Here is an 18,186-nt window from a genome sequence, read left to right as displayed (position 1 = left end):
TCTCCTGTCTTTTGATATATACAGGCAGATATCATTCCCTTAGTCTGCGGGCCATCCCTCTAAAATGTCCATTGAGTTCATTTAGTCCATGACTTTCGGCTCCATCTGTCATACAGTCTTTCGGGGCAGGAGAAATGGTGTGCAGTGTTGGATTGTTGCATGTTGAAGCCAGTTCTGGTTCCATCACTGGTGCACTTTGCTCAGTTTTATTGAAGTTCATTCTTCATTAATCTGGGCAATTCTTACTGTAATGCTGCTGATACGGCATATAGCAACCATAAAAGTGATGCCATACAGTATTATATAGCAATTAACATCATACAGTTCAGTTAATTGGCTCTTTTCACCCAAAATCAAATCTCCTTGAGGTACACATTGGACTTCCCCATCCTTCTGCATTACCCACCAAGTGCACCCAGGTCCTTCAGCAAAAGCAATCCCACAAATGGGTTTGCTTTGCCTGAGGGGGGAGTAACCCAGACTGTCTTCCCCAGCATATTTCTTACGTGCCCTACAGGGACCTTATCCCCTTCTACAGTACATAAAAGTTTTGATTGGGCAGGGCCAGCTTGATTGGTAGATCCCCTGGTATTGACTAACCAGGTGGCTTTTGCTAAATGTGTATCCCAATGTCTGAATGTCCCACCACCCATTGCTCTCAGGGTCATCTTTAATAGTCCATTGTATCGTTTGATTTTCCTGGATGCTGGTGCATGACAGGGGATGTGATATACCAACTCAATGCCATGCTCTTTGGCCCAGGTGTCTATGAGATTGTTTCGGAAATGAGTCCTGTTGTCTGACTCTGTTCTTTCTGGGGTGCCATGTCACCATAGCACTTGCTTTTCAAGGCCCAGGATGGTGTTCCGGGTGGTGGCATGGGGCACAGGATATGTTTCCAGCCATCCGGTGGTTGCTTCCACCATTGTAAGCACGTGGCGCTTGCCTTGGTGGGTTTATGAGAGTGTGATATAATCAATCTGCCAGGCCTCTCTATATTTCAGGCATCATCCCCCGTACCAGAGAGGCTTTAACCGCTTGGCCTGTTTGATCACAGCACATTTCACATTCATGGATAACCTGTGCAATAGTGTCCATGGTTAAGTCCACCCCTCGATCACGAGCCCATCTATATGTTGCATCTCTTCCTTGATGGCCTGAGGTGTCGTGGGCCCACAGAGCTATAAATAGTTATGTTGCCAGTCCAGATCTGCCTGAGCCACTTCAATCTTAGCAGCCTGATCCACCTGCAGGTTGTTTTGATGTTCTTCAGTGGCCCGACTCTTGGGTACGTGAGCATCTACATGACATACTTTTACACCCACGTTCTCTACCTGGGTAGCAATATCTTGCCACAATGCAGCAGCCCAGATGGGTTTGCCTCTGCGCTGCCAGTTGCTCTGCTTCCATTGCTGCAACCACCCCCACAGGGCATTTGCCACCATCCATGAGTCAGTATAGAGATAAAGGACTGGCCACTTTTCTCGTTCATCAATATCTAAAGCCAGCTGGATGGCTTTCACCTCTGCAAACTGACTCGATTCCCCTTCTCCTTCAGTAGTTTCTGCGACTTGTTGTATAGGACTCCATACAGCAGCTTTCCGCCTCCGATGCTTTCCCACAAGACAACAGGACCCATCAGTGAACAGGGCATATTGCTTCTCATTTTCTGGCAGTTTATTATATAGTGGGGCCTCTTCAGCACATGTCACCTCCTCCTCTGGTGATACTCCAAAATCTTTGCCTTCTGGCCAGTCCACGATCACTTCCAAGATTCCTGGGCGACTGGGGTTTCCTTTTCGAGCCCGTTGTGTGATCTGTGCGACCCAGTTACTCCACATAGCATCAGTTGCATGATGTGTAGAGGGAACCTTCCCTTTGAACATCCAGCCCAGCACCAGCAGTCGGGGTGCCAGCAGGAGCTGTGCTTCAGTACCAACCACTTCCGAAGCAGCTCGAACCCCTTCATATGCTGCCAATATCTCTTTCTCGGAGTATAGTGGGCCTGATCTGAGGATCCTCTGCATCCCTGACTCCAAAACCCTAGGGGCTGACCTTGAGTCTCCCCTGGTGCTTTCTGCCAGAGGCTCCAGGTAGGGTCATTCTCCCCGGCTGCAGTGTAGAGCTCATTTTTTACATCTTGCCCTGCCTGGACTGGCCCAAGAGCTACTCCATGAACTATCTCCCATTTAATTTGTTCAAATTTGTTGTTGCTCAGGGCCCCATTTGAAATCGTTCTTCTTCCAGGTCACCTGGTAAAGAGGGCTTACAATCAAACTGTAATTTGGAATATGCATTCTCCAAAAACCCACAACACCTAAGAAAGCTTGTGTTTCCTTTTTGCTAGTTGGTGGAGACATAGCTGTTATTTTGTTAATCACATCCATTAGGATCTGACGATATCTATCTTGCCATTTTATTCCTAAAAACTGGATCTCCTGTGCAGGTCCCTTGACCTTACTCTGTTTTATGGCAAAACCAGCTTCAGAACGATTTGGACTATTTTCTCCCCTTTCTCAAAAACCTCTTCTGCTGTATTGTCCCACACAATCATGTCATCAATGTACTGCAGGTGTTCCAGAGCTTCACCCTGTTCCAGTACCGTCTGGATCAGTCCATGGCAAATGGTAGGGCTGTGTTTCCACCCCTGGGGCAGTTGATTCCAGGTGTGCTGGACACCCCTCAAAGTGAAAGCAAACTGGGGCCTGCAGTCTGCCAAAGGGATTGAGAAAAATGCATTAGCAATATCAACTGTGGCATACCACTTGGCTGCCTTTGACTCCAGTTCATATTGAAGTTCTAGCATGTCCAGCACAGAAGCACTCAGCGACGGCATGACTTCATTCAGGCCATGATAGTCTATTTAACGTTAGTCTCCACTCTCCATTAGACTTTGCACTGGCCATATGGGACTGTTAAAGGGTGAGCGAGTCTTGCTGATCACTCCTTGGCTCTCCAGTCAACGAATCAGCTTATGGATGAGAATCGGGGAGTCTTGGTTGGTGCGATATTGCTGCTGGTGCACTGTTGTGGTAGCGATTGGCACCTGTTGTTCTTTGACCCTCAGCAACCCCACAATAGAAGGGTCTTTCGAGAGACCGGGCAAGGTAGACAGCTGTTTAATTTCCTCCGTCTCTAAGGCAGCTATACCAAAAGCCCACCGGTACCCTTTTGGGTCCTTGAAATACCCTCCCCTGAGGTAATCTATACCAAGGATGCATGGAGCCTCTGCACCAGTCACAATGGGGTGCTTTTGCCACTCATTCCCAGTTAGGCTCACTTCGGCTTCCAATACAGTGAGCTGTTGGGATCCCCCCGTCACTCCAGAAATACAAATGGGTTCTGCCCCTGTATAGCTTCATGGCATTAGGGTACACTATGCACTGGTGTCCACTAGAGCCTTATACTCCTGTGGGTCTGATGTGCCAGGCCATTGAATCCACACAGTCCAGTAAACCTGGTTGTCCCTTTCCTCCACCTGGAGGCAGGGCCCCTCTAGTCCTGGTCATAGTATTCATTACTCACTTGTAAACACGAATCAGAAGTTGCTTTATTGAGATCAGGGGTAAGATCAGCCCTTCTACTCTGTCTGGGGAATTGCCCACTGGAAACTGGAGCAGCAATTTTCCTGGAAGAACCCCCCTGTGTGATTGTTTTTCCTTGCAATTCACATACCCATGCCTCTAGGGTCGAAGTCGGTTTTCCATCCCACTTCCTCATGTCCTCTCCATGGTCATGCAGGTAGAACCACAGGGTGGCCCGTGGTGTGTATCCACTATATCCTCTCTCTTGGGTAGAGGGACGCTTACTCCTGATGGCTGAGATACTGATCCGTACAGGTGGGGAGTAGGACATACCCTCTTTGAGTTGCTGGAACTCTCGGGACAGTTTTTCAGACAGTCTTTCCACAGCTGAGACACAGGGCTGTAGGGAGGAAGAGAGACTTTCTTCGTATTGCCGGAGTGGCCAGCCAGTTCATCCACCATTGGTTCCTCTCCGTCTTTCCAGATCATTACTGCCAATGAGTTTGCACGCGACGATGGTGCGCTCCGTACAAACTTCTGCCACATGGGTTGTGTGCACCTGACTTCATCTGGATCTTTGAATAACTGCTCATTGTTCAGGTCACTATAAATAAACATGGCTAATTCTCTCAGGTATTGGATACCTCTCTCCATGGTGGTCCACTTTCCTGGGTGACAAAACATCTTCCTTGAAGGGATACCTTTCCTTCACACCTGACAGGAGTCATCTCCAGAGGCTGAGGGCTTGTGCCCCTTTTCCAATTGCTTTGTCAATGCCCCCTTTCCTAGAAAGGGATCTCAGCTGCTTGGCTTTCCTGCCCTCTAATTCCAGGCTACTGGCTCCGTTACCCCGGCATCAGAGCAGCCAGGTGATGATGTGCTCACCTGGACGACGACTGAAATCTTTTTGCATATCTCGCAGTTCACTCAGGGATAGGGATCGGGTGGTTACCATCTCATTTATGGGTTCTGTCTCTTCCTCCTCTTCTCATGATGGCCCTGGATCATCTTCATCCCTTACTAAACGAGCTGATCTTCTTGTGGATTTCTTCTTGTGTATAGGGGCGACTGATAACGGCACGGGTTGGTTCTCTAGTTCAGCCACAGTGCCTGTCACTGGAGTTTGAGTAGCTGCGGTGTTTGTCATGGGGTTTTGAGTAACTGCATTGCCTATTATGGGGGTTTGAGTAGCCACAGTGCAGTTTGCCAGGGTTGGAGTAACTGCAGTGCCTGTCGCAGGGGTTTGAGTAGCTGCAGTGCATGTCGCGGGGGTTGGAGCAGCTGTAGTGGCCACAGTGCCTGTTGCGGGGGTTGATCTCTGGATGATATTCTTAAATAGTTGTTTAACCCTAAACAAGACCTGAACCGCATTCAGGAGACACAGCAGTAGGAGGATGCTGGTTTGAATATCCCAAGGATATTAAAAATTCTCAAGAGCTGTTGTAACTAGCCTGAAGGAGAAAGGGATGGTGAAGGAGCAGGATAAAGTGTCCCCCTCTGTCTCTCCAATAGATCAGTTCTCCAAGAAGAGGTAAAAAGTGTAATTATTAATAACTTCTGAGAAATGGCTCCCGAAGTTCTCAAAGTATGGGAATGATGGCAGTGCTGAGTACAATCTCATGACCAATAATTTTATCATACCATAAACCAGTGTTACACAGTACAGCAAAGCAATAACTTTAATCCAGCTCCCAAAGGTGATAAACAGCACCACAGGGAATGCATACGGCAAGTAAGGTGTTACATAGCACAACTCTGAGAACAAGCACAACAACTCTCACAGAAAATGAATCGACATGGCGACCAGTGACTATTAAACTAATATAATGAATGCTTATCACAAATTTCTTTTAACACGCTCTGGTCAGATCTGTCATTATCTCAAACCCTTCAAGCCCCACGTTGGGCACCAAAAGGGACTGTTGTGGTTTAACCCAGCAGGCAGCTAAACACCACACAGCCGTTCGCTCACTCTCTTCCTCCCCAGTGGGATGGGGGAGAGAATCGGAAAAAAACCCCAAACTTGTGGGTTGAGATAAAGACAGTTTAACAGGACAGAAAAGGAAAGGAAAATAACAACAACAATAAAAGAATATACAAAACAAGTAATGCACAATGCAATTGCTCACCACCCACCGACCAATACCCAGACAGTTCCTGAGCAGTGATCGTAGCCCCCTGGCCAACCCCCCCCAGTTTCTATACTGAGCATGATGTCATATGGTATGGAATAGCCCTTTGGTCAGTTTGGGTCAGCTGTCCTGGCTGTGCCCCCTCCCAGTTTCCTGTGCACCTGGCAGAGCATGGGAAGCTGAAAAGTCCTTGACTAGCATAAGCACTACTTTGCAACAACTAAACCATCAGTGTGTTATCAGCATTATTCTCCTACTACATCCAAAACGCAGCACTATGCCTGCTGCTAGGAAGAAAATTAACTCTATCCCAGCCAAAACCAGGACACTGAGACAGTTCTAAGGGAAGCCAGAGGGACAAAACCAGGGTGCAGGAATGCTGAGGGAAATTGGAGAGACTGTAAGTTAAGAAAAGGACAGGAACATTTCAGGGAAGGGCGAGAGACGAAGAAATAAGAAGTGAAACTGTAAAGACAAAGAGGAGGAACAGTGCCAGGAAAGCTGGTGCTTGAAACTGCTGCATGATGGGAGTGAAGCCTCTATCTGGAAAAAGCCAAGCTGTGCTTGCCTTTGTCTGCAAGTATTTTTACCACAGTGCTGATCGCAGCATGCTTCCTCTTTGAAACTGCAACTGGTGTCTTGATTCAGTTAAGACACACGGGAGCTGATGCAGGGAGACAGATAGTGAGGCATGGGATGACATGGAGACAGAACCATTTCGAACCTGAAGACCAGATAGTGCTTGTGGTGTCCTGTGCTGCTCCCAGCCTTTGGATAAAAGGACAACTTCGGCCAGTGAAATAAGTTGGACACATTTTCTGAACTGTTCATAGCGTGTGCCTTTTGGAAGGAATTTGTATGCTTCATTCTATTGAAGGGTATGTTATAATTTTGAATTTATAAAGGTAGATAGGTTGAAATCAATGAATTACTGTTTTCGTCGCAAAATTTTATCAACTTTCGGCTCTCCTAACTGTCTCTTTTCATAATGCTGACTTCACAAGCTTCAGAGAGCCTGGTAGCTGTACTGATTGCTGATCACATATTTCCTGCTGCAAGGAAGATATTGGTGACCAGCAGACCATGCTGGGAACCTTACCATTGAAGGCAGAGTTCTGTATTTCAAAGAGGGTGAAAATGCTGAACATTAACTATTACTTAAATTCTCTTGTAAATGGGTAAGTATATTATGTCATTTCAAAGGAATGTTTAGCCTTTCCGCTCCCTGTAATACTAAGTACTGCTACTGAATTCGGTACTGATAGTTGACTTTTTTTTAATTTAAGAAATAATCTTCCATGAAAGTGCATGTTAAAACTAGGTTAGGGTGAGCTGGAGAATGACTTCAGAGAAAGGAGGTAAGTTGTGGAGGATCTGGTGACACAGCAGGACAGGGGGACTGGGATATTTTTAAATGGGAAGATACAATTGATTCACCCTTCCCTCACTGTCTTTTAATTAGGATTTATGTATAGGAGCAAATATACTGAGCTGTGCTGTATGCTATTGTCCTGGTTTTGGCTGGGGTAGAATTAATTTTCTTCCAGGTAGCTGGTGTAGTGCTGTGTTTTGGATTTAGGATGAGAATAATGCTGATAACACTCATGTTTTAGTGTTGCAAAGTAGTGCTTACACTAGTCAAGGACTTTTCAGCTTCCCATGCTCTGCCAGGTGCACAAGAAACTGGGAGGGGGCACAGCCAGGACAGCTGATCCAAACTGGCCAAAGGGCTATTCTGTACCTATGACGTCATGCTCAGTATATAAGCTACGGGGAGTTGGCCAGGGAGCAGCAATCGCTGCTCGGGATCTGGCTGGGTATCGGTCGGTGGGTGGTGAGAGGTTGCATCACTTGGTTTTCTTTCCCTGGGTTTCGTTTCTCTCTCTCGTTGTTCTCCTTTTCATTATTATTATTATATTACTATTATTATTGTTATTTCATTTCAATTAGTAAACTGTTCTTATCTCAACCTGTGAGCTTTCTTACTTTTGCCCTTCCGATTCTCTCCCCCATCCCACTGGGGCAGGAGGGTGAGTGAGCAGCTGTGTGGTGCTTGGTTGCTGACGGGGGCTAAACCATGACAGCTATAAAGTCCTAGTTGTGCTGCTTAGTGTATCCCCTTAGAACAAAAGCAAAACCTGGTTACTTTTGTGGCTTGCTTACCAATTTTTCTCACAAGCACTGTGATAATTAATTTTCTGAAACTGGAACCATGATAGGTGGAGTAGGGAACTGCTGCATTACGACCACAGCTTATTACTTTGCTGTAACATACTTTTCGTAAGTCTTGTGACAATCTAGACCATAGTACAAAAGGCAGTACTTTTCCTGGAACTTTAGAGACTGGCTGTCTCACTTTTTTCAGAGTTGTTCCAAGCAGTCCTCCAGCCTGCCCTCCCATGTAAGTAATGTAAAATAATAATAATTATTATTATTATTATTGTTCTTATTAAACAGTTTGCTTGTTGTATCAGTTGTGTCGTTAATTTAGTAAAGTGGGAGAAAAGCAGTTAAACATTGTTTTAGTGTGCTCCCTGTATTTACAGACAGGCTTAAATACAGTGTGTAGGTGGCAGATCTGTTCTAATTGCAATAATTTTGTGGGTTTGAAACTTACAGCCTTTGAGAAATAAAAATTAAAATTTCCTTTACCAGATAGATTTACTTTTATAAGCACATGCCTTGTATCTTAAGCAAAAGGCATGATTTATGTGAGAAAGAAGATAACCTCATAACTAGCTACCAAGAACGTGTTCTTCCTTTCCTGTGTGGCTACGAAAATATACCATCAAATCTCAGATCATTGCATCGTGAGGTTACGCATATATGATTTATTCAGATACTAGTGGTTTTGTGGTGATACGGGCTGAATGGTATGGATTCTAGTCTATTTAAAAGTTCAGTTTGAATGGATTTAAAGAAAACAGTATTTGAGGGCACAGAGTGAGTCATATATGCTGCATCATAATGTATGTTTTGCTGTTTTATCAGGTTTTTTATAGACAAAAGTTTAAGATTCAGTTATATGTTCACTCTTGCTAACTAACAGGATGCTGACCAAGGGTGTGCCACAAAAAGCTGCTTTGCTGTAGAGTGGTCCTTGGAGGAGAGGGGAGCTAAATTGTCTGCTTTTTTTTTTTTTTTTTTTTTTTTTGGATATTTACAATAGCACTGATTCAGTTAGTCAGCTGGGCTACCTTGGAGTTATTAGCCCTGGTATTGAAACATTTGCAGTAGCAGTAACATTAAAATGGATTGCCTAATATTCCAATAGTGTAGGAATAGGAAGTTTTGATTTGCTGTTGTCAACTTTTCTTGTCTCCCAGTAAGTTCAATGGGACAAGAGACCTCTACTGAATGTATTTCTATAAAGTTGCTCTTCAGAGTTTCCTAGGTGTCTTAGATCTAAGGCAGCAAGAATAAAGTGGCAAATGTTCTCTTACCAGAGAGGCAGTGGAGGCAGGTCTTTTAAGTGTCAGGGTGAGATAGTTGGAAAGCTTGCACTTGTTTTTTTCTAACTTTCTCTTGTGCTTAAAAGTTGGATCCATAAGCCAAGTTTAGTATTTCCAAAGCTGATGGAGGAAGTCGTGGAGGAGGGAGGTGGTATTTGATGCTCAGTGAAACAGAACTAGTTTGACAAGAATTCTCCTGGCCTGTTTAAAGGGGTTGACATGATCTGTATTTGATTTGAATATTACAAATTGATTGAGAGCTGGGAACTGAGTTTTACTTGATGCAGATAATCCAAAACAGGAAGAGATGCTTTGGCTATGCTGACCAGGGTCAGAAGCAGTGTATAAAGAAAGGAGAAGCCAAATAGCTTAGAAGATGTGCTGGTTTTGGCCGGGATAGAGTTAATTTTCTTCATAGTAACTAGTATGGGGCTGTGTTTTGGATTTGTGCTGAACAGTGTTGATAACACAGGGAGGTTTTTGTTACTGCTGAGCAGTGCTTACACAGAGTCAAAGCCTTTTCTGCTCCTCACCCCACCCCACCAGCGAGCAGGCTGGGGGTGCACAAGAAGCTGGGAGGGGACGCAGCCATGACAGCTGACCCCAACTGACCAAAGGGATATTCCATACCGTATGACATCATGCTCAGCATATAAAGCTGGGGGAAGAAGAAGGGAAGAGGGGGACGTTTGGAGTGATGGTGTTTTGTCTTCCCAAGTAACTGTTACATGTGATGGAGCCCTGCTTTCCTGGAGGTGGCTGAACATCTGCCTGCTGATGGGAAGTAGTGAATGAATTCCTTGGTTTGCTTTGCTTGTGTGTGCGGCTTTTGCTTTACCTAATAAACTGTCTATCTCAACCCACGAGCTTTTTACTTTTACTCTTCTGATTGTCTCCCCCATCCCACCGGGGCGGGGCGGGGGGGGGGGGGGTGGAGTGAGCAAGCGGCTGTATGGTAGCTGGGGTTAAACCACAACAGAATAGTTATATTCATGTGGACTCTTATCTTTGTTGTGGTATAAAACCTTTATCTTTGTTATGGTGTAAAACCTGGCAGTCTGATTTACTACATAGTCTGTATTTCAGACTGGCAAGTGGCTCTTGCTCCCAAATGGGATCAAGCCTCAAAACAGTCCTGCAAAACAAAACCAGAACAGCAGCAGCCTGCCAGCATTGTACATCCTGTACATCCTGTACACTGGTACTTCCCACTGTCTAGGCGCACTCTGCAATGGCGCCTGCAAAAAAGGGGAAGAGCATTCTGGAACAAGTCCTCAAGGGGTGGAGACCAGAGGCGGGGACTAGCCTGTAAAAGGCAACTTCGAGACTCCAGGTTGCTGCTGCTGCAGACCTGCCCCTCCCAGCTGGCGCCGGTGCTGCTGGTGCAGCCAAAGGCCCTGCGCTCCAAGAGCAGCGTGCCCACCACCGGAGGATTGCCACGTTTATCCTCGACGCCATGCAGTCCAAGGGTGGTGATCTCCCCCCCGCCAGCCATTTTCTTCTTTTTCCTTTCCTCTTAGAAGTATTCCAATTAGAACCCACATTGCCTACTGTTACACTTCCCTAGTTCAGGTTGCCTACCATTACACTTGCCAAGTTTAGGTTGTTTTTTACCATTAATTAAGTGTTTAATGGATCGTTTGGTGTCATTTCACCTTAATTTAGCCCAAGGGAATCACAGAACTGCCACAATCCTCCCTGGGCAGCCCAGTATGGATCATGACAGCATGTATTTATTTTGGGCTATTGTACATGATGTGATACCTTTTATAATCATGTTGTTGCACTACTGTTACTGACAAATAAAATCAACTTCTGTTTGTGTTTAGATCCAAATCCTGATGTGAAATGAGTGCAGACGTCCAGAAACTCCTTTCTGACATTTCTGAGGCTTTGATCACAGATGAACTGGCAGCTCTGAAGTTCCTCAGCCTGGATCATGTCCCCATGAGGAAGCTGGAAGCCATCCAGAGGGCACAGGACTTCTTTGAAGTGCTGCAGGAGAAAGGCATGATCGAGGCGGGGAACCTGTCCTTCGTGAAGGAGCTGCTGTACCGGATCGGTCGGATCGACCTCCTGGTTGCCCAGCTGGGCTCCAGCCGAGAGGAGATGGAGAGAGAGCTTCAGATCCCCGGCAGGGCGAAGGTGTCAGCCTACAGGTAAGCCCAGAAGTAGTAAACCTTTGCATGCAAAATATACAACAATTCTGTTGTGTACTGTCTTGTTTTCTGTCTGCACTGTTGTCTTATGAGTATCCCAGCATAACTGTATTTTTTATAGCATGACTACCTGCCATTGTGACTTCTGCATTTTGCAGTTCAGACGTCTAATTTTGGTGTTTACTTCTCATAACTTTCTTAATCAGTCTTTCCCTGTTCTTTATTGTCAGGCAACTGCTATATGAAATTGCAGAGGACTTGACTCAAGAAGATGTCAAGAGAGTGAAGTTCCTGCTCCAAAAACACATACCAAGGAAGAAGCTCCAGGATAATGCTGTATGCAAAGTGATCTTGATAAGTTTCTTGCAAGGCTAGTTCAGAGCCTGCTAGTTCTTGTAAGAAGGGAGGAAAGAGAAAGCAGTCTGCTCTCACTAAAATCTGTTGTTGAAAGAATTGTGATGTTAGCTAATGGCTGCTGTGTGAAAGAATGGACCTTTTTTTTTTTCTCATTGTATCTTTTCTCTGCCCTTTTTTGTTCTCCTGTTGCTATTTTCCCTCTACCACCTGTCTTCCTAATCTTTTCTTCGTGAAAAATCCATCATGCTCTTCCTTTCGTCTTTGCTTGGCACTTACAAAGACATTTGTACATATGCTGTATCTGGGAAGAGTGATGTTTGCTGGAGGAAAAACAATGTTTTGGAGACAGAAAAACGAGTTCTAATGTGACTTCAACCACAAATTTTTGTGTGTCATTGGGTACATTTTCTTCTTTATTGTAATTTGGGGTAACAGCATTTTGTTAACTCCCCAACAAAAGTATTAAAAGCTTTGATGAGCTAGTTTAAGACTTGTATTGTAAATAATGAACAGTGTTATAAAAATGCTTGGTATTATTAAGAAGCTTCCTTAGAAGTCCTATTTGCATTGTGGCACCTATAGGAAAATTAGCAATTTACCTCCGATTTGGTGGACTGTTGAGCTTTAAAAACCAAAATTAGCCCTGAACACCTTTTCTGTAGTAGAAAATGTAAAATGGCGCAGCTAAATGACTTAACAGCACTTCAGTTGAACACAGAGGCACAACAGGATGCCATGTTGTTATCCACATCGGTGCTTTGCACTGCTGAAACAAAGCAGAATAACCTAGCCATAGGCAATTTCTAATAATCCTGTCTTAACCTTAGTGATGTGTTTCTTCAGTTGCATTGCATCCTGACCCTTGTTTTAACGAGGTTTGGAGGAAACAGAAATTGGTCTTTAGCTGGTCAGTCTCTGGGAATGAGGATGTTGTCTTCTGGTTTGTCCAGAAGTGCCTGATACTGCAGTTATTGAAGGTCACTGTATGAGTTTGGGTTATGTGTTTTTGTTTTACCAGTCAATGTTGAAGGTCTCACTGGAAATGGAAAGAAATGGGATAATTAAAGAAGATGACCTGGCAATGCTGAAAGATATATTAAAGGGATTTAGAGATGACGTAAATAAAAAAATTTATACCTATGAAGAAAAAAAAAAAGGTAAATTATTTAATCGTCTGTTTACGAGTAGAGCTGTTTTTTTTGTGATTTTTGTGGCTCCATCCTTGGCAGCTTAGGAGTCCAGAGATAAGAGAGAGACCTTACAGCATCCTAGGATAGGCAGAGTGGCTGTTGGTACCTGTGGTTTCTGAAGTTTTCTGCTACTTCATTATCCCATCATAGCTTCTTATATCTCTCCTTTAAATACATTCTGTGCCTCATAAATGGTCTGCTTCTCCCTCCTTTTTACCTTAAATGCAATTTTTCTCTTCAGGAAACAATGCAGTGCTGGTTTTGGACCAGGATGGCTTTTCAGTCACTGAAAGAGACTGGAGGTGACAGTTGCCTTGGGGAAACTTGTATTGGGAGATAGTCAGCATTATTTTCTGTTAGCCAGGCTGTTTGCTCTTAGTCAAAAGAAAAGTCCCTGGAGACCACATACTTGGCTAAAGTGTAACCATTAGCTTTCTCTACCAGATGTGAAATTTCAAGGACTTCAGTATAATCTGGGCTGTTGCAGCTGAAGTGGTGACTTGTGACACCACAGCTGGGTCTTACTCTTTGGGAAACAGGATGTGTCAACAAACAACAACAGAGACCTATTAATTTTTTCCCCAGAACCACCTCCTGGATGCCTCAGGATGTGTGTTTCCTTAGACACATCTATACGGTCCATGCAGTTCCCTGCAGAGATATCAACTAGTTTCCCAAGCATGTCTTTGTGCTGCTGACCTGTGCTTGTGTCTCTAAAAGAGCAGAAGAAAAATGCCAAGGGTGGCTAGTGTAAGCAAGCCCTGCGTCAGGGGAATGGCTTTTTAGTAGTACTGTTATTATTTTGTCCCCTTGGTAAGGAGAAAAAGAGCATGTCTTATAGCTTGTTGGCCTGACAATTAAATTCCATTTAAACACATCTGTGTAACTTGTAAAAGGGGTACTGTGATTTATTTCCTTGGGTAGAGTCATGGGTTTGATGATTTCTTCACTTATTTCAGGCAGTTGTATTCAAATAAGTGTTTTGTTGCTTTGAGGAGATCTTCCATTATGCTGGTATTCTGCATCGTTGGTGTGTCCACCCAAACAGTAAAGTTCTCTGGAGAAGAGACAATGGCCTCAGAAATAAATGAACTATCTGTAGTGTACCACTGTACAAAAATGGGGTCTCCTCTTTCATTTATGTATCCCATAGTGGAGATGTTAGTGAATGGCTTGCCTGGGGTGACTGCTCTTCCGCCTTTTATTATCTGGATGTTGCTAGCAGTAAAAGACCAGAGAAGAAATGGATGACAGCTCTGCACAGCTTCACTAACCAGCAACCTGTGAAACTGGAACCCTACTCGGCCCAGCTCTACAAAATGATGGTGTCTCAGTGATGTGGAAGTCACCCTCCACCTCACTCCTTGCACTGTTTTTGAGTGTTGAAATATGCACGGTGGAAGATTTATCTTTTTAGTCCTAAAACATTCTGTTTATCTTCTCTCTCTCATAAAATGATTCTACAGAAAAACTCCACTATCCAGTGTCTGTGTCTGTGCATCCAGGACAAGGAGCAGAGAGGGAGACACCACATGTGAGAAATACCTCAAAATTACCTTTAAAGTATTTATACAACTCCTGGGAGGGTGGCGTATAAATTCTTAAGACTAAGCAGGTGGAAGAGCTGAAAGGGAGGGGTTCTGGCTTTATATGTAGGCCAAATGTATATATGTATATATTTGTGAGGACCTGGTTGTCAGCAACCTTTTAGGCAAGAAATGAAGGAGTAGCTGTTGTGTGACAAAATCCAATCTTAATGATAATGGACACTGGGACATTAAAGTCCTGGCCAGAATACTCCTGGACAGGTGGGAAGGGAACAACAGAATCTGCTACCTTACTAGAAACCCACAAGGACTCTCAGAGGGAATGGTAGGGTGCAGGAACCTTTCCTCTGCACATGCAAATTTTTGTTTCTGGATACTTACTTTCTCCCATGCCAAAATCATATCCTAACCACAGAGAGAGAGAGGAGAAGGGATTCAGGGAGACAAAGCAGAGTCCTCTCCCCTGTAGCTGGCTTGTATTCTTAGGCTTTTCCTTTCTTGTATCTTGGCCCTCATGATTCTGTTGCACTTGGACATGAAGGACTGACAATCTGTGTATAGCATATTTCTCTTTTGGATGCTTGGCACTGCTTTCTTACCTGCTTGCTTTGTTTCTACAGGTTGTGGAATCATATAAGATGAAAAATAACCCCCATGGTTACTGTGTGATTCTTAACAACTACATTTTTAAAAATCTGCATGAAACCAGAGAAGGAACAGTGAAAGATGGAGGTAAGTACTTCTTTAATCCAATTATTGGTTTGGTTTTTTCTCTGATAATTCTCTGAAAGAATTATCTAATCTTTCCTGTGAAGAAGAATCGTGTCCACTGAGCTCCTTTGCCTCCAGAGTAACTGGAATGATAGTCACTGTAGAAATTGGAAATATGTCACTTCCAACAGTTTAGCTGATGGCTTAAAGAAGGAACCTCTTTCTGTTCTAGGTAAAAAGCATAGTCTTAATTGGTCCTATGTACCAAATAGTGAAGGAGGGATTACCATTCCACCTTTTCACTTTTTGATTGTTTAATTCTTAGCTATCATAAAGTAATATTTTTAAGTCCTTAAATTCTGTTTAATGCTCAAATAAATGCTACTGCTTTATAATTTTCCTTAAAGCCTGTCTTCCTGCAAGAGTCACTTTTAAGATAAACAAGAGTTTATCTTAAAAAAGTAAAATCTGTTTCATGAAAGCACACATCACTGATATTTTAACTCCATCCAGCCTATCTACAGGCTGCTTGCTTCCCAGCTACTTTCTCACCACCCACACAACAAAGTCAATATTTGCTGAGAAGTCTGCTTAGCGTTTGTTAATGGATTACCCTGCCTTCCTTCTTGCTGCATTGATCATTCTCACAGAATGAGGGACCTACTTCATTTAAGAGTGGCAGAATTTGTCATTCTAAAGAGGTACCTCTTCTTTAACTCACTAAGTGTTGTTGTTAAGCATCTGAGATTACTATGCAATGCACAGTTAAAGCTTGGTTTACTAATTTAGGAAGCTTCACTAATTTGTACTGATTAATCAGATAATCTGAAACCTGTTTTTGTTTTAGATAGCATGATGCTTAACCCAGTTGTGTTTAAAAAAATAAAATTAGGCATTTGGGTTTTCCCAATTAGATTTGGCAGGCTAAGAGTCAGTCAGGTGAGTTTATTAATGGGATCTGAACACTTCTGCTAATATCTGTTCTACCACACAGGCACTGATGTTTCAGCATCTTCCTTGTCACTGTTTATGTTTAACAAGTGCCTTCTGACTTTTTTTCCCAGAGGCTGTGAAGAGGGTCTTTAAGTGGCTTCAGTTTGAGACAGTTGAGCACATGGATCTAGAAGCAAAGCAAATGTATGCGAAAGTTAAAGAATACAGCAAAAAAGATCATAGTAACATGGACTGTTTTGTTTGCTTCATTTTTTCCCATGGTGACAAAGACAAAATAAAAGGCATTGATCACGAGTTTGTAAATATTAAGGATTTAGTCTCCTGCTTCACCGGATCTAATTGTCCTTCTCTTGCTGGCAAACCCAAGCTGTTTTTCATCCAGGCTTGCCAAGGCTCTGGAGTTCATCCAGCTGTCACAGTAAAAGAAGACTTTTCTGGCCATCTTGAGACAGATGCTACCCCTCTGACTTCCATTCCTGATCAGGCTGATATTCTGATTGGCATGGCTACGGTGGAAGGCTTTGAGAGCTACCGCTGTGAAGAGACTGGCAGTGTTTACATTCAATGCCTCTGTGACAAGATGGAGTTGCTTTGCCCATTGTAAGTACTATTTTTAATCCATGTACATGTGGCGTATTGCAGACATACATACTTAAACACGCTGTGCTGAAACATCAGTGTTTTGCCTTTGTGCTGTATAATGCTTTTCACCTGCAGGACAGTGCAGAACAGTAATTATTCTGGAATTTGGTATTGTCGTTCTTCTACAAATGAACCAAAGTACAAGTGACTTCCCCTAGTTTGCCTGTGACAGAACCAGAGTTGTAATGCTGGAACATTACATATGAACAAGTGTGTGTATGTGTGTGCATGTTTTTTAAAATTTTTTGACTGATAAATGATTTTTTTTCCAGTGACACCTGATGAGAGGTGAATTTTTTGAGTGATTACACAGACAAATCAGTGTTCTTTAGTCATAATTTTCATTGTTGCCTCCTTCCCATCCCCATCATAAACTTGATACAGAAAACAGAATTCTCTTCAGACATCACTTTCTCATGGTGTCCAGAAGAGGGCTTGGAGAATGCACAGGTTTGGTTCTGTTTCATCTTAGCGTGCTCTTCTGACAATAACCGAAGTAGGGGACTGCATTTGCTGGTAAAGCAATGTTACACGGAGGTTGCTTTTATTCCCTCAAACACACTGAATTCTGTGGTTACACAATGGAGTGTGCAATTTCAGTGACAGACGGGATGAGGGGAAGATACTACCCTACCTTGAGATACCACTTTATTGGAGCAAACATAGATCAGCTTCTTGGCCTAGCTGCAAGTACCATGTGTTTCAATGTAACTTTTCTTCATTTTTGTTAAAGGCGCAAGGATCTCATAACCATCCTGACAGAAGTGAACAATGAAGTGGGAAGAAGAGTGTTAAATGGATGGAAGCAGATGCCAAAGATAACATCAACCCTACGGAAAGAATTGATCTTCCAGATTCCACAATGTCCATCAATTGAAAAGCAGAAAAATAAGAATACACTCAGTTAGGAATCACATCTGGAACGGGCTTCCACAGGGAAGAGAATCTGCAAGAGAAATTATCTGGCTCTGTGCAGTTAGCCCCAGTCCTTCAAGGGGCCATGGGACCTAAATTTTCCAATTCCCATGTTTAGTTAGTCTCCTGGCACCTGGATCTGTAGCAATCTGGTAAGGTCGTGGAGGAGTACAGATCTGGCTTTCTGTCCTGCAGAAGCAGTGGAGTCTGTTCAGTCTGGGTTTCAAGTGAGGAAGCACTTCCAAGTAGTATGATTTTTAAGAGTTACTGGAAATGCCAGTGGAAGTCCCATTTCTGTCCTATTTCTGTCCGAGTTGTAAGTCCCTGAAATGTGAAGAAAAGATAGATTCAGAATGCTAGATCCCAGATTCAGAATGCTAGATCCCTTCCCAGGGAACATGTGTAAGATTGTGACTGGTTTACCCAGAGGTGAATCATTGGCTATGTCTGGAAGCCGTATAATTTTTTCATGGAAAATAACATCCCTGTCCAGAAGGACCAAAAAGAGGTGATTATAATACAAGTGTCCTGGTTTTGGCTGCAGTAGAGTTAATTTTCTTCCTAGTAGCAGGCATAGTGCTGTGTTTTGGATGTAGTAGGAGA

General features: G+C 43.5%; 1 protein-coding gene across 2 annotated transcripts in view; it reads left to right on the top strand.

Moving 5' to 3' along the window:
• Positions 1-18,186, top strand: part of LOC104032112 (caspase-8-like) — a 20,424-nt gene extending 2,238 nt beyond the window's left edge. The window contains exons 1-8 of one of the 2 annotated variants that reach the window (XM_075711552.1): positions 10,533-10,577; positions 10,938-11,267; positions 11,498-11,603; positions 12,643-12,781; positions 14,281-14,348; positions 14,982-15,093; positions 16,137-16,626; positions 17,402-18,186. In XM_075711552.1, the coding sequence (XP_075567667.1) occupies positions 10,957-11,267; positions 11,498-11,603; positions 12,643-12,781; positions 14,281-14,348; positions 14,982-15,093; positions 16,137-16,626; positions 17,402-17,576 (1,401 nt within the window). In that variant the 5' untranslated portion in view covers positions 10,533-10,577; positions 10,938-10,956 and the 3' untranslated portion in view covers positions 17,577-18,186. Of the gene's footprint in view, positions 1-10,532; positions 10,578-10,937; positions 11,268-11,497; positions 11,604-12,642; positions 12,782-14,280; positions 14,349-14,981; positions 15,094-16,136; positions 16,627-17,401 lie in introns of those variants that run through there. The other variant, XM_075711551.1, reaches the window with a different exon arrangement.

This window comes from Pelecanus crispus, chromosome 5 (assembly GCF_030463565.1).
Source record: "Pelecanus crispus isolate bPelCri1 chromosome 5, bPelCri1.pri, whole genome shotgun sequence".
In the NCBI taxonomy this organism is placed as follows: Eukaryota; Metazoa; Chordata; class Aves; order Pelecaniformes; family Pelecanidae; genus Pelecanus; species Pelecanus crispus.
Note: the sequence above shows the minus strand (reverse complement) of the source record. Positions and strands in the feature narration are given on the sequence as shown.